Here is a 14,399-nt window from a genome sequence, read left to right on the forward strand (position 1 = left end):
AGAGTAATAGCAATTAAGTTGCTGAGGCACCTAAGAGAATTAAGTATTCAGAAAAGCTCGTTCTGTAAATTTTCGTCTTTATAGCTGTGTGCCAGTTGAATAATGATTTAAGACTCATTCACATGGATTCAAACTCATCATGTTTCTTACATAATATATTCTAAATTTACCTAGTTGGTATTAGTGAAGAAATGAAACATCAACTTCAAAAGTTGTGTGTCAATGAAAAAGTACTATTCTTTAGAAATAGATTATTAAAATTGATTTTTAAAATAAAACATGTTAATTACACATTAATCACAAGAACTAGAAACCAACCTGAGCTAGTGTAGCTAAAAATGAAATATGCATAAATTCAAGGACTTCAGGAAGAGAAAACCTCAAGAGTCTGTTTCTCTCTGCTATTTCGTCTGTCTGTGGATAGACTTTCTCGGCATTCTCAGTTGATGGAGGACCACCCAGCAATTCTCAAGTTTATATTTAAAGGACAGCAGAATATGCCATCCCTGGCATAAAAATTTACTTTAAGCTCAAGGCACCTGAAAAATAGCAGATATACAAAAGGCATTCTAATCTCTTTTCTTCCTGAAAATAGGAGACTCAAACTGCCATGTGAAAGATATCCTCCCTGCACCAGGAAAAAGCAAACATTCTTCACCTGGGATTCTGTACAAACAGATCAGAGAATTCTGTACAAGCAGACCTTGTTTTTTTTTTTTTTAATTCTTATCTTCCTTTAGCCTCTCTACATAATTTAGCTACTTTCCCACAATTGCCTCTCTGTTTAACTTAATGTAAAGACATGTAGGTTTTGCCACTTCAGATCTTCTTTTTTTTTTTTTAATCTCCTGGAAAAATCCACAGCAAGGTTAAGTTAGTGTTTGTTCATTCTTTTTTAATTTACATTTCATTAATATAAAGAGAACAGATTTAATGTAGCTCATATATGTAATTCCTATATAATATACTTCTCTTCCTTCCTTTCCTCCCTGCTTTCTTCTTTCCTTCCTTTCTTTCTTTTTTAATTTTTGAGATAGCATATTTTTAATTACAGCCCAAACCTCAATGCTCTACTATATAAAGAGTTCAAAAGTAAAAGGTAAAAAGACCAACAGAAATATAGACAAGGGCTACAAATAATAATCAAACCAAATGATGTCAATTTCATTCATATCCAGGGAATTTTTTTTATACTCTCTACCACAAATCAAGGAAAACATGTGATATTTGTCTTTTTTGGAGTCTGACTTATTTAAGCATAATGATTCCATTTGCATCCTTTTTGTTGCAAAAGTCAGGGTTTCATTCTTTGTTATGGCTGAGTGGTAGTCTATTGTACATATATGCCATATTTTCTTCATCCAGTCATCAGTTTATGGACTTTAGTTTGATTTCATATCTTAGCTATTGCGAGTTGAGCTGCTATTAACATGGAGTACAGGTAACTCTTTCATATGCTGATTTTATTTCCTTTGGGTATATTCCCACAAGTGGGAAGATCTATTTTTAGTTTTTGGAGGAATCTCCAAACCATTTTCTATATTATTGTACCACTAACAGTGTATGAGGGTACCTTTTTCTCCATCCTCAGCAGCATTTGTTATTTTTTGATTTTTGGATGATAGCCATTCTAACTGGACTGAGGGGACACTTCATTGTGGTTGTTATTTGCATTTCCCTGATGCTACTCTTTTTTTTTTTTAAGATTTCTTTATTTATTTGAAAGGCAGAGTTACCGAGAAGCAGAGGCAAAGAGAGAGAGAGAGAGAGAGAGAGAGAGAGAGTCTTCCATCCACAACAGCCAGAGCTGGGCTGATCCGAAGCCAGGAGCCAGGAGCTTCTTCCAGGTCTCCCATGCAGATGCAGGGGCCCAAAGACTTGGGCCATCTTCTACTGCTATCCCAGACAATAGCAGAGAGCTGGATTGGAAGTGGAGCAGCCAGAACTTGAACTGGCGCCCATATGGGATGTTGGCACTGCAGGCAGCGGCTTTCATTTTTTTTTTTTATTTGTTGATACTTGTTTTATGGCCTGTATGCTTTATCCTAGAGAATGTTTTATGCACTGATTAAAATAATGTGTATTCTGCAGCTATAGGATGAAAGGTTTGGTAAATATCAATTAGGTCCATTTGGTTTATAGTATAGATTAGCTCTGTTGTTTCTTTGTCTGGTTGATCTGTCCACTGGTGAAAGTGAGGTGTTGACATTCCCCATTATTATTGTATTGGAGTTATGTCTCCCATTAGATCCATTAACATTTGTCTTATACAACAGAGTGCCCTAGCACTGGGTGCATACACATTTACTATAGCCACAACTTACTGTTATTTGATCCTGTAATCATTACATAATGACTTTGTCTCTCATTAGTTTCTGTCTTAAAGTCCATTTGGTCTGATATGAGTGTTGCTATGCATTGTTTTTTATTTCCATTTGCATGGAATGTCTTTCCATCCTTTCACTTTCAGTCTAAGTATATCATGTTTTTTTTTTAAAAAGATTTATTTTATTTATTTGAAAGACAGAGTTACAGAGAGAGGTAGAGACAGAGAGAGAGAGAGGTCTTCCATCTGTTGGTTTACCCTGCAGATGGCTGCAATGGCCGGAGCTGCGCCCATCCGAAGCCAGGAGCCAAGAGCTTCTTCTGGGTCTCCTACGTGGGTGCAGGAGCTTAAGGACTTGGGCCATCTTCTACTGCTTTCCCAGGCCATAGCAGAGAGCTGGATTGAAAGAGGAGCAGCTGGAACTATGGGATGCCATATGGGATGCTGGCACTTCAGGCCAGGGCTTTAACCCACTGCACCACAGCACCAGCCCCAGTATATCATGTTTTTTAAAGATTGATTTATTTATTTGAAAAGCAGAGTTAGAGAGAGAGATCTTCGGTTGGCTGGTTCACTCCCCAAATGGCCACAACTCCTGGAGCTGGGCTGATCCAAAGCCAGGAGCCATCTTCCGCTGCTTTTCCAGGCATATTAGTAGGGAGCTGGATCAGAAATGGAGCAGCTGGGACTCAAACCTTTGCCCATATGGGATGCTGGCACTGCAGGCGGCAGCTTTACCTGCTAAACCATGAATTGGTGAGGTTTGTTTCTTGTAGGCAGCATATAGATTTTTTAAAAAAGATTTATTTATTTATTTGAAAGAGTGACAGAGAGGGAGATCTTCCATCCTCTGGTTCATCCTCAGATGGTCTTAATGGCCAGTGCTGGGCCAGGCTGAACCTGGGAGCCAGGAGCTTCTTCCTGTTCTCCCACTAGAGTAGCAGAGCCCAAGCTCTTGGGCCATCTGCTGCTGCTTTCCCCACATTAGCAGTGAGCTGGATAGGAAGTAAAGCAGCTGGAACATGAACTAATGCCCATTTAGGATGACAGCATCGCAGGTGGCAGGTTTATCTGCTACATCACGATGTTGGCCTGAGCAATTTCAGTTTTTAATCCATTCAGCCACACTGTGTCTTTTAATTGGAGAGTGTAGTCCATTTACATTCAAGATTATTAGTGACTTAGTCCTGCCATTTTCCCACAATTATCACTATTGTTTGTTTTGAATCTCCTTTGTTCTTTTGCTAGGAGGTTTTCTGTCTCTTTCATGATACCTACTATCTTTTTCTGTTTCTCTGTGTAGCGAATCCTTAAGCATCATTTGTAAGGCTGGCTGGATAATGACAAATTCTTTTGATTTTTGTTTGTTTTGGAAGGCCTTTAATTCCCCTTCATTTATGAATGAGAGCTTTGCTATGTAAATTATTTAGAGTTGACAGTTTTCTTCTTTTTGTACTTGGACTATATCTCTTCATTCTCTCCTGGACTGTAAGGTTTCTGTTGAAAAATTTGCCATCATTCTGATTAGAGGTCCCTTAAAGGTAATCTGGCATTTCTAGAATGCTTTTGGGATATTTTTCTTCATGTTGAAAGTTTGACTATAATGTGTTGTGGCGAAGATCTTTTCTGATAATTCCTGTTTGGGTTTCCATGCACTTCCTATATTTGGATATCTATATCTTTCTCCAAATTGGGGACATTTTCTGCTATTATTACACTGAATATGTTTTATAAGCCATTCTTTTTTTTTACCTATACCTTCAGGAACTCCTAAGACTTGTATATTTGGTTGTTTGATAGTGTATATCATAGATTCCAAACACTATTTTCAGTCTTTCTCATTTTTCTTCTTATTGTTTTTCGTCTTATTGAGATATTTATCTCTCTCTCTCTCTCTCTCTTTTTTTTGGACAGGCAGAATGGACAGTGAGAGAGACAGAAAGAAAGGTCTTCCTTTTTGCCGATGGTTCACCCTCCAATGGCTGCCGTGGCCGGCGCACCGCGCTGATCCAAAGGCAGGAGCCAGGTACTTATCCTGGTCTCCCATGGGGTGCAGGACCCAAGCACTTGGGCCATCCTCTACTGCACTCCTGGGCCACAGCAGAGGGCTGGCCTGGAAGAGGGGCAACCGGGACAGAATCCGGCGCCCTGACTGGGACTAGAACCTGGTGTGCCGGTGCCGCATAGCGGAGGATTAGCCTATTGAGCCACAGTGCTGGCCATTATTGAGATATTTCAAATAACCTGTTTTCTGCATTGGATATCCTTTCTTCTGACTCATCAAGTCTGTTGTTAAAGCTTTCCACTGTATTTCTTATATGACTTATTGAATTCTTCATTTCTAACATTTCTGCTTGGTTTTTCTTCAATATTTCTGTCTCTGTGGAATTTTTCATCCATGTCATATGTGGTTTTCCTTATTTTGTGTAACTGTTCCTCTGCATTTTTAAGTAATCTTATAATCATTCTTTCGAATTCCTTTTCAAGAACTTCATCAACCTCCCCATCTTCACAGTTGATTATTAATGCATCATTGTGTTCCTTTTGGGGGGCGATATTGCCTTCTTTGTCCATGTTTCTTGTATTTTTACGTTGATTTTTATGTATCTAGGGAATCACTTGTTATTCTCTCCTCTCAAGGCTTTGTTCTTGGAAATGTGTCTTTTTAGCTTGTGGGAATCCTGAGTCTTACACCAGAGTTCCAGAGGTGTGTGGGGCCAGGGATTTGTGGGTGGGGCAAGTATCCAGAGTGACAGAGAGGTTGGGCACGGTGGGGCTCCTCGAATTACAGTTAATAGGGGGAGCTGTTGATGCTGGCTCCTGTGTTCACAGCCCCAGCTGATTCACTGGGTAAGCTTGTAGTAGTACCTGTGTACCTAATCCACTCAGGAATGCAAGCTGTGACTCCCTCCCTATCTCTTTGCAAGATCTATTGCCAGCATTCAGCGAGATCTGAGTTTCTGGAGTTGGACTGGGAGGGTGACCAGAAACCTAGCCACCATCTGTGTCTGTTAGCTCCATGTCCTGTGGCCGGAACTCCCACAGTCACTGGGTGCAAGCGGTCCACTCTCACCCTGTGAGCTGCCCCGTCCCTGGAGCACTCAGCTTACCATTCCCTAAGTCAGGACAGAGATCATTTGCAGCTCCATCTCAGGAAACTGAGTCTGGAGCTTTGGGGAGGGGGGGTGGAGGAAGGAAACAACAGTCTCCTTTCGCAAAGTAAAGTGAATGTCCTGCTTCCCACCGGCTCCCTTGGCCAGACTCAAAGTCAGTGAGATTCTGTCTCAGTCAAAACCGACAGTGTTGCAGGCGCCGCGGCTCACTTGGCTAATCCTCCTCCTGCGGCGCCAGCACCCCAGGCTCTAGTCCCGGTCGGGGCGCCAGATTCTGTCCCAGTTGCTCCTCTTCCAGGCCAGCTCTCTGCTGTGGCCCGGGAGTGCAGTGGAGGATGGCCCAAGTGCTTGGGCCCTGCACCCCATGGGAGACCAGGAGGAAGCACCTGGCTCCTGGCTTCAGATCGGCCGCAGCATGCCGGTCGTAGCAGCCATTTGGGGGGGTGAACCAATGGAAAAGGAAGACCTTCCTCTCTCTCTCTCTCTCTCTCTCTCTCTCTCTCTCTCTCACTGTCTAACTCTGCCTGTCAAAAACAAAACAAAACAAAAAACCGACAGTGTCACAGGAAGATGGCATTTCCCAGCTGGGCTGCAGCTACAGGAGTCGCTGGCAGCATGCAGTGGCTGCGGCATGTCTGTCCTTTCTCCTTGCTGCTCCATGTGTCTCTTCTGTTCTGTTCTGTCCGTTCCCCACTGAAAATTTCTCTCAGGCAATCCCCTGGGAACGTGGTCCTTCCTTTGTTTTTCTGGTACCTTTCTGTGGCTGAAATCAGTGTGTCTTCCCTCTTTTCAGTCATCTTGGATCCCTGAGTCTACATTCTAAACTTATGAGGACTCTCATGACACATAAAACTCACAGTAGATGTCTATGATTTTTCTCTTGCTAGTCTATTTTTTTAAGATTTATTTATTTAAAAAGCAGTGCAACAGAAAGAGGGACAGAGAGACAGAGAGAGAGCTCTTCCATCCACTAGTTCACACCCCAAATGCTACAACAGCCAGGGCTGGGCCAGTCTGAAGCCAGGGGCTAGGAACTCCATTTGGATGTCCTGCATGGGTGACAGGGACCTAAGTACTGGAGCTATCGTCCACTGCTTTCCTAGGCACATTACCTCGAAACTGAATTGGAAGCAGAGTAGCTGGGACTAGAACCAGTGCTCCAATATGGGATTCTGGTGTCACAATGGCAGCGTAACTTTCTATACTGTGACATTGACCCCTTGTTAATCTACCTTATGTCAATTTAATTCTAGGCTTCAGCAGAAGGCTCCAAGAGAGTAGAGATAGAGCTTTGCCTCTGTGATACATTCACAAATCTAGTCCTACCCAGAACCAACTGGCCATTCCTCAGTCCTAAGTCCCAGTTCCCAGTAGAAAGAATCTGAATGGTCTTGCTTAGGTTGAATGCCCTCCCCAATCATTTATCTCTGTAGAAATGGGGATCGTACAGTCTAATTTAGCTTCCTCTTTGCTTAGGGTAAGGGAGGACATCATTAACTATGAGCTGGGCTAACACTTCAACAGGAGTCCCCATAGAAACACTTCCAGTGCTTGATCATTTCTCTCTATCAAAGGATATTTTCTCATATATATCATAGGATATTTCTCTTATAGCGAGGTATAGATCAAGAATATACTGTTCTGGGGCTGGTGTTGTAATGTAGTGGGTAAAGCCGCCACCTATGACACCAGTATCCCATATGGACGCTGGTTCAATCCCAGCAGCTCCACTTCTGATCCAGCTCCCTGGGAAAGAAGCAGAGGATGGCTCAAGTACTTGGGTCCCTGCACTCTCTTGGGAGACCAGGATGAAGCCCTTGGCTCCTGGCTTCAACCTGGCCCAGCTTGGCTGTTGTAGCCATTTTAGGGAGTGAACCAGCAGATGGAAGATTCATTCTCTCCCTCTCTCTCTCCCTTTCAAATAAATAAATATTTTTTAAAAAAAGAATATACTATTCCTCACCTATAAAACTGGCAAAAATCCAGACAGCAATACATACCAACAAGGGAGACTGAGGAGAAATAGTGACTCACAGTAGTAGTGAGAGTGTGAAAGGATACAAGCCTGACATCAAACCTACAAAAAACACAGATGAATTTACCTTCTATGCTAAAAGTCTCACTTCTGGGAATCTATTCAGCATGGATCAAAGACATGGTCCAAGAGCATAGATATTTTCAGCTCTTACACTTTCTTTCTTTTTTAAAATATTTATTTATTTACTTATTTGAAAGAGAGAGAGAGAGAGGGAGAGAGAGAGAGAGATCTTCCATTTGCTGGTTTACTCCCCAGGTGGCTGCAACCACCAGGCCTGGACCAGGACAAAGCCAGGAGCCAGGAGCTTCATCCAAGTCTCCCATGTGGATGCATCTTCCAGTGCTTTCCCAGGCACATTAGCAGGTAGCTGGATCAGAAGTGGAGCAGCTGGGACTCAAACCAGCACCCATATGGGATGCTGGCACTGCAGATGGAGACTTAACCCTGCCATGCCACAGCACTGCCCCCGGTCCCTATACTTCTAAAAAGAGTCACAGACAAAACTCCCCACTGCAGTATCAGAAGACAACCACCCACAATCCCAGTCTTTCACACTGCAATCATTTTTTTTAACTTTTATTTAATGAATATAAATTTCCAAAGTACAGCTTGTGGATTACAATGGCTTTCCCCCCCATAACTTCCCTCCCATCTGCAACCCTCCTCTTTCCCACTCCCTCTCCCCTTCCATTCACATCAAGATTCATTTTCAATTCTCTTTATATACAGAAGATCAGTTTAGTATATATTAAGTAAAGATTTCAACAGTTTGCACCCACGCAGAAACACAAAGTGAAAAATACTGTTTGAGTACTAGTTATAGCATTAAATCACAATGTACAGCATATTAAGGACAGAGATCCTACATGAGGAGTAAGTGCACAGTGACTCCTGTTGTTGACTTAACAAATTGACACTCTTGTTTATGGCATCAGTAATCATCCTAGGCTCTTGTCATGAGTTGCCAAAGCTATGGAAGCCTTTTGAGTTCACCGACTCTGATCATATTTAGACAAGGTCATAGTCAAAGTGGAAGTTCTCTCCTCCCTTCAGAGAAAGGTACCTCCTTCTTTGATGACCTGTTCTTTCCACTGGGATCTCACACGCAGAGATCTTTCATTTAGGTCATTTTTTTTTTTTTGGCCACAGTCTTGGCTTTCCATGCCTGAAATACTCTCATGGGCTTTTCAGCCGGATCCGAATGCCTTAAGGGCTGATTCTGAGGCCAATCACACTGCAATCATTAAGTGTACCCAGCCTTGAAACACATATGCTCCTGCATGCCATATACCAATAGAAAGACTACATCCAATTTTTTAGATTATAGGCAATATTTTAGGACTGAAGCTATTTCATACAGTCTCCCCTATATAATGCTTATATGATCAAGAAATTGCTTGAAAAATATCTAGTTCCAGAGGTGTATAATAATGGGGACTACACTGGTCACCTCTCTCTGCAGCACAATCTATAGAGTAGCACTAACATGAACATACTTTAAACAACAAGCAGAAGCATTTGCAGACCTTATAGTTATATGCACATAGCCAATTCTTGGGGAAAATCCAAATAAAGAGCACAGTTTTAAGTTAACCATTTATCCTCTTTTGTTCTGTAGTACATCTCTTCACACATTGCAGACTTCAAAAGTGAAACCTTTGAGGAACTCCTGAAGCACCTTTGTCACTGTGCAGATGAATTCAGGGAGGTCATAAAAGCTGACATGCGGAGGCATATGTTTGCTGAACTCTTCCTGTACTGTGATCGAGGGAAGGTAGGTCAGGAGTGTTACAGCATTGCTCTCAGACAGTCTGTTGCAAAAGACCAGTTCTTAGGTGGTGGTTCAGATTTCCACTGTGTTCACTGATCTGCAGTGAAAGTGGATTGTGGTGAGTGGAGGAATGACATCGAAAGCAATTCACATTGTAAACTAGATTCAGTAGGATTTACTGTCATTTATTCTCTCAAACTGTTATAAAATTTTCTAGATTTTATTTTCAATATTTGTACTTTCCTCGTAACAAATTGACAGCCTACAGATCACACCATTAGTGGCACTGCATTCAGGATTTATAATTTGTTTCTTTAAAAAAGAAAAGATATATTTGTTTATTTTGAAAGAGTTAAAGAGCGAGAGGGAGAAACAGAAAGATCGTCCATCTGCTGGTTCACTCCCCAGATGGCCACAATGACCAATGCTGGACCAGGCAGAAGCCAGAAGCCAGGAGCTTCATCTGGGTCTCCCACATGAGTGGGAGAGGCCCAAACACTTTGGCCATCTTTTTTTTTTTTCTGCTTTTCCAAGGCCATTAGCAGAGAGCTGGATTGAAAGTGATACAGCCAGGAAACAAACTGGTGTCCATATAGGATGCCAGCATCAAAGGCAGTGGCTTTACCCACCACATCACAACGCCAGCCCTGGAAGGTTTTTTTTTTTTTTTTTTTTTAATTTATTTGACACAGTTACACAGTGAGAGAGAGAGAGACAGAGAGAAAGGTCTTCCTTCCGTTGGTTCACCCCCAAATGGCTGCCACGGCCAGAGCTGCGCTGACCCGAAGCCAGGAGCCAGGTGCTTTTCCTGGTCTCCCATGCGGGTACAGGGGCCCAAGCACTTGGGCCATCCTCCACTGCCTTCCCGGGCCACAGCAGAGAGCTGGACTGGAAGAGGAGCAACTGGTACTAGAACCAGCGCCCATATGGGATGCCGGCGGTGCCGCAGGTAGAGGATTAACCAAGTGAGCCACGGCGCTGGCCCCCGCCCTGAAAGTATTTCTAAGAGTGGGATTTGAGAGGACACTTGTATGCCAAGATACCTGAAAAATTAGATACAAACCTTATTGAACTATATTTGTTTATGAACCTTTTAGTTATTTATTTGTATGGCAATGTTCCAGAATACACTTAAGGAAATTCACAAGAAAAGATTAAAAAATGTGGGGAAAAAAAATGAAAGGTAAGATACTAAATGAAGTTGGGCACAAAGCTCAAAATGCATGCCACAGTGACCTAAATATTTGTTGTGGGTTTTCTACAAGTCTGAATCTAAGTTTCCTGGCAGAGAATATAAAAAGAGGAATGACTAAACACACTATTGGTGATGTTTATAAGATAAATACAGAATGGTGCTAGAAAGAAGTACACAAATTTGGGGTTAAAGAATAGCCAAGACTTTCTTGGCAAGAAGTCATTTTAATAGGTACTATGTGATAAACTGAGCATCCTTTATGATGAACATGTGATTGATGAAACAATGAATTTATTAGGCAGTTTCTTATAGTCACCTTAAGTGTAAGCAAAACTGCAATTCAAAAAAGCAATTCTTACAGGAACCAATATATTGCAGACCAGGCTCTCAGATCCCTGTTAATTTGACTTAAATCAGGAACATAGTCTGAAATACCTATGTGCCTTTCAGCAGTCCTCCTTGCATATTGCTTCTTTTAATAGAGCTCAATGTAAATCTTGGGTGAAGGGGCCAGCGTTGCGATGTAGGGGGTTAATCCGCCACCTGTAAGGCTGGCATCCCATATGGGCACCAGTTCAAGACATGGCTGCTCCTCTTCTGATCCAGCTCCCTGCTAATGTGCCTAGGAAGTCAGTGGGAGCAGGCCCAAGTTCTTGGGCCCCTAATCCTCTATGGGAGACCCAGAGGGGCTCCTGGCTCTTGGCTTTGGCCTGGCCCAGCCCTGGCCATTGCAGCCATTTGGGTAGTGAACCAGCAGATGGAAAATCTCTCTCTCTCTCCCCCTGCCCCATGTAACTCTGCCTTTCAAATAAATAAAATATATCTTTAAAAAAATTGCATGACATTGGCATCAAGAATTCACTACCTGGTACAGTGTCTGGGCATCAAGAATTCGCTACCTGGTACAGTGTCTGGAGAACAGCTATTTTCTGTTGTCCATTTTTACTTATGTGCAATAGTAAACATGATGGGACAGTATTTACAAATTAACTGAATCTTGTTTGTGCTCTTTGGTTTCCTGCCCAACATTCAAACAGTAGTTTTATGCTCATATTGGAAAGATGATAGATAATGTATAGAATGAAGAAGTTAATTGAGTTGTTGGATGAATGTTTTTAACCAGGATGAGACACGAGTTTTGAAGCCTGGACTTTAAGATGAAACTCTAGGCTCTTGAGAAAGGATAAGAATAATATAGAAAGGAAAAATGCAAAATATGATAGCAAAGCAGTTTTCTATCACTGGGAAATTGGGACCAGTTGATAAGAGGAGGAGGTTGTAAGAGGATAAGGTTAGAGACTGCCTGGGGTCCCTAAGTCAGGATGGGCACCTGTTCCCCATCCCTAGACCCAGTCAGTGTTGGAGGTTGAGAGCAACAGTATAGACACTCTTGGAAATTCCAGATATTGTGAAGGGAAATTTAAGAATAGCAGGCACTTATTTCTTCCACATAGCCCAGAGACTGCAAGCTTCATAAGTCCTGAATCCGAAATGGCACTAAAGAGGAACTGTAGCAGCTGCAGAACGCAGGAGTAGGCAACAGACCTGCGTGTGCACACAAACACTCCTGTGGTCAGAGGAAGGTGATAAGTATTCCTAAACACATGTGTATGAAGTGGAGTAGGTGTGAGTAGGTATGCAGAGACGATAGCTATAAGATTCTGAAAACACTCCTAGGAATACATTTGGGGTTGGAACAGGAGAACCATGAGCATGAACAGCAAATACCAAAACAAAACCTCCAGATGATTCAATGGGAAGAATTCTGTGCACCACAGTTGGAGTCAACAAGTACTATGGCTGCACTAAACTAGATGCTCCCTTTAATGGTGAGGATAGGAAACTATATAGGCACCCAAAGAAAAATAGGCAAGGTATATGAACATGCAATTCATAGAATCACTGTATACTCAACAGATATAGAAGAATATTTTAAAGGAATAAAAGAAAAACATTTTCTCAAAAATTCCAGGTTGGGGCTGGCATCATGACACAGTGGGTTAAGCTGCTACCTGTGATGCCAGTATCCCATATGAACTCTGGTCCAAGTCCCACCTGATCTACTTTTGATCCAGCTCTCTGATAATGCACTTAAAAAGGCACTGTAGGAGCCAGTGCCATGGCTCACTTGGTTAATCCTCCATCTGCGGCGCTGGCATCCCGTATGGGCATTGGGTTCTAGTCCCGATTGCTCCTCTTCCAGTCCAGCTCTCTGCTATGGCCCGGAAGAGCAGTGGAGGATGGCCTGAGTGCTTGGGCTCCTGCACCCACATGGGAGACCAGGAAAAAACACTTGGCTCCTAGCTTCAGATTGGTGCAGTGCCGGCTGTAGCGGCCATTTGGGGAATGAACCAACGAAAGGAAGACCTTTCTCTTTGTCTCTCTCTCACACTGTCTATAACCCTACCTGTCAAATAAATTTTTAAAAAGAGGCACTGGAAGATGGGCCCTTGCACCCATGTGGGAGACCTAGAGGAAGCTCCTGGCTCCTGGCTTCAGCCTGCCCCAGCTCTAACCATTGCAACCATTTTGGGAATGAACCAGCAGATGGAAGATCTCTCTCTCTCTCTCTCTCTCTCTCTATCTCTCTCTCCCTTTCTCCCCCCCCCATAACTCTACCTTCCAAATAAATAAAATATATCTTTAAAAAAATTCTGGTGGAAAATGAATCAATAGTATATTATATTTGTAAAACTAATTGTAAAGCAATCTGGATATATCTATGAGGAGATTTCAAGAAAGTTTGTGGAAAAATGTAATTAAATGATAAGTGTATGTTGGTGCAAAAGTTTTTGACATCTAAGTATACTTTTCTCCTAATGCATGTGTTCTATGAATATTTATTTATTTATTTGAAAGTTAGAGTTACACAGACAGAGAAGGAGAGGCAGAGAGAGAGAGGTCTTCCATCCACTCGTTCACTCCCCAGTTGGCCGCAACAGCCGGAGCTGCGCTGATCTGAAGCCAGGAGCTGGGAGCTTCTTTCGGGTCTCCCATGTGGGTGCAGGGGCCCAGGGACTTGTGCCATCCTCTACTGCTTTCTCAGGCCATTGCAGAGAGCTGGATTGGAAGTGGAGCATCCGGGACTCGAACTAGTGCCCATATGGGATGCCTGCACTGCAGGCAGTGGCTTTACCTTTAGCCACAGCACCAGTCCCTCTATGTACATTTCAAAGTACCCTCATATTTAAATTGAAAATACATATTTAAAAAAGTTTTAAATTTATTTGAAAGGCAGAAAGAGAGAGAGCAAAATGATAGTTCTCATCTACTGGTTCACTACCCAAATGCCTGAAATGGCCCAGACTGGGCCTGATCAAAGCTGGGAACCAAGAACTCAGTCCAAGTGTCCCATCTAGTGGCAGGGATCCAATCACAAAGCCATACTGCTGTGTACCAGGATGCACATTAGCAGAGAGTTGGAGTCAGGAGCTGGAGGTCCAAATTTTGACAGAGAAATGGCTACCTGGATCTAGGAAATTCAAAGAAGTTCCCGTAGGTTCACCAGAAAAGACCCTGTCCAAGGCATTTACTCCAATTATCAAAAGTCAAAGACAAAGAGAGAATTCTAAAAATGACAAAGTGTCAAGTCACTGAAGAGGAAATATCCATTAAAATAATCGCAGATTTCTCAACTGAAACCTGACAGCACAGAAGAGAATGGATGATATATTCAAAATCCTGAAAGAAAAAAAAACCTGCCAATCAAGAATACTATACCCGGAAAAGTTATCTTTCAGTATTGAAGAACTGATAAAATACTCCCAAGACAAGCAAAAAGTGAGGGAATTCATCAGAACTAGATCAGTCTTACAAGGAATATTTAAGGGAGTCCTTCATCTGGAAGTGAAAAGACTATTACCATTATCATGAAAACACACAAAAGGATAAAATTCCCTGGTAAAACAGACACACAAATGGGAAAAGAGAAAAGAATCAAACTTTATCTCTATAGA

The 14,399-nt window shown here is 42.3% G+C and overlaps 1 protein-coding gene across 1 annotated transcript in view; it reads left to right on the top strand.

Moving 5' to 3' along the window:
- EFCAB5 (EF-hand calcium binding domain 5) overlaps nt 1-14,399 on the top strand; it is a 138,160-nt gene that overhangs the window by 69,120 nt on the left and 54,641 nt on the right. The window contains exon 9 of the mRNA XM_062216307.1: nt 9,096-9,251. Coding sequence (XP_062072291.1) covers nt 9,096-9,251 — 156 coding nt within the window. The remainder of the gene's footprint in view (nt 1-9,095; nt 9,252-14,399) is intronic.

The sequence above is a fragment of the Lepus europaeus genome, chromosome 18 (genome assembly GCF_033115175.1).
Source record: "Lepus europaeus isolate LE1 chromosome 18, mLepTim1.pri, whole genome shotgun sequence".
Lineage (NCBI taxonomy): Eukaryota > Metazoa > Chordata > Mammalia > Lagomorpha > Leporidae > Lepus > Lepus europaeus.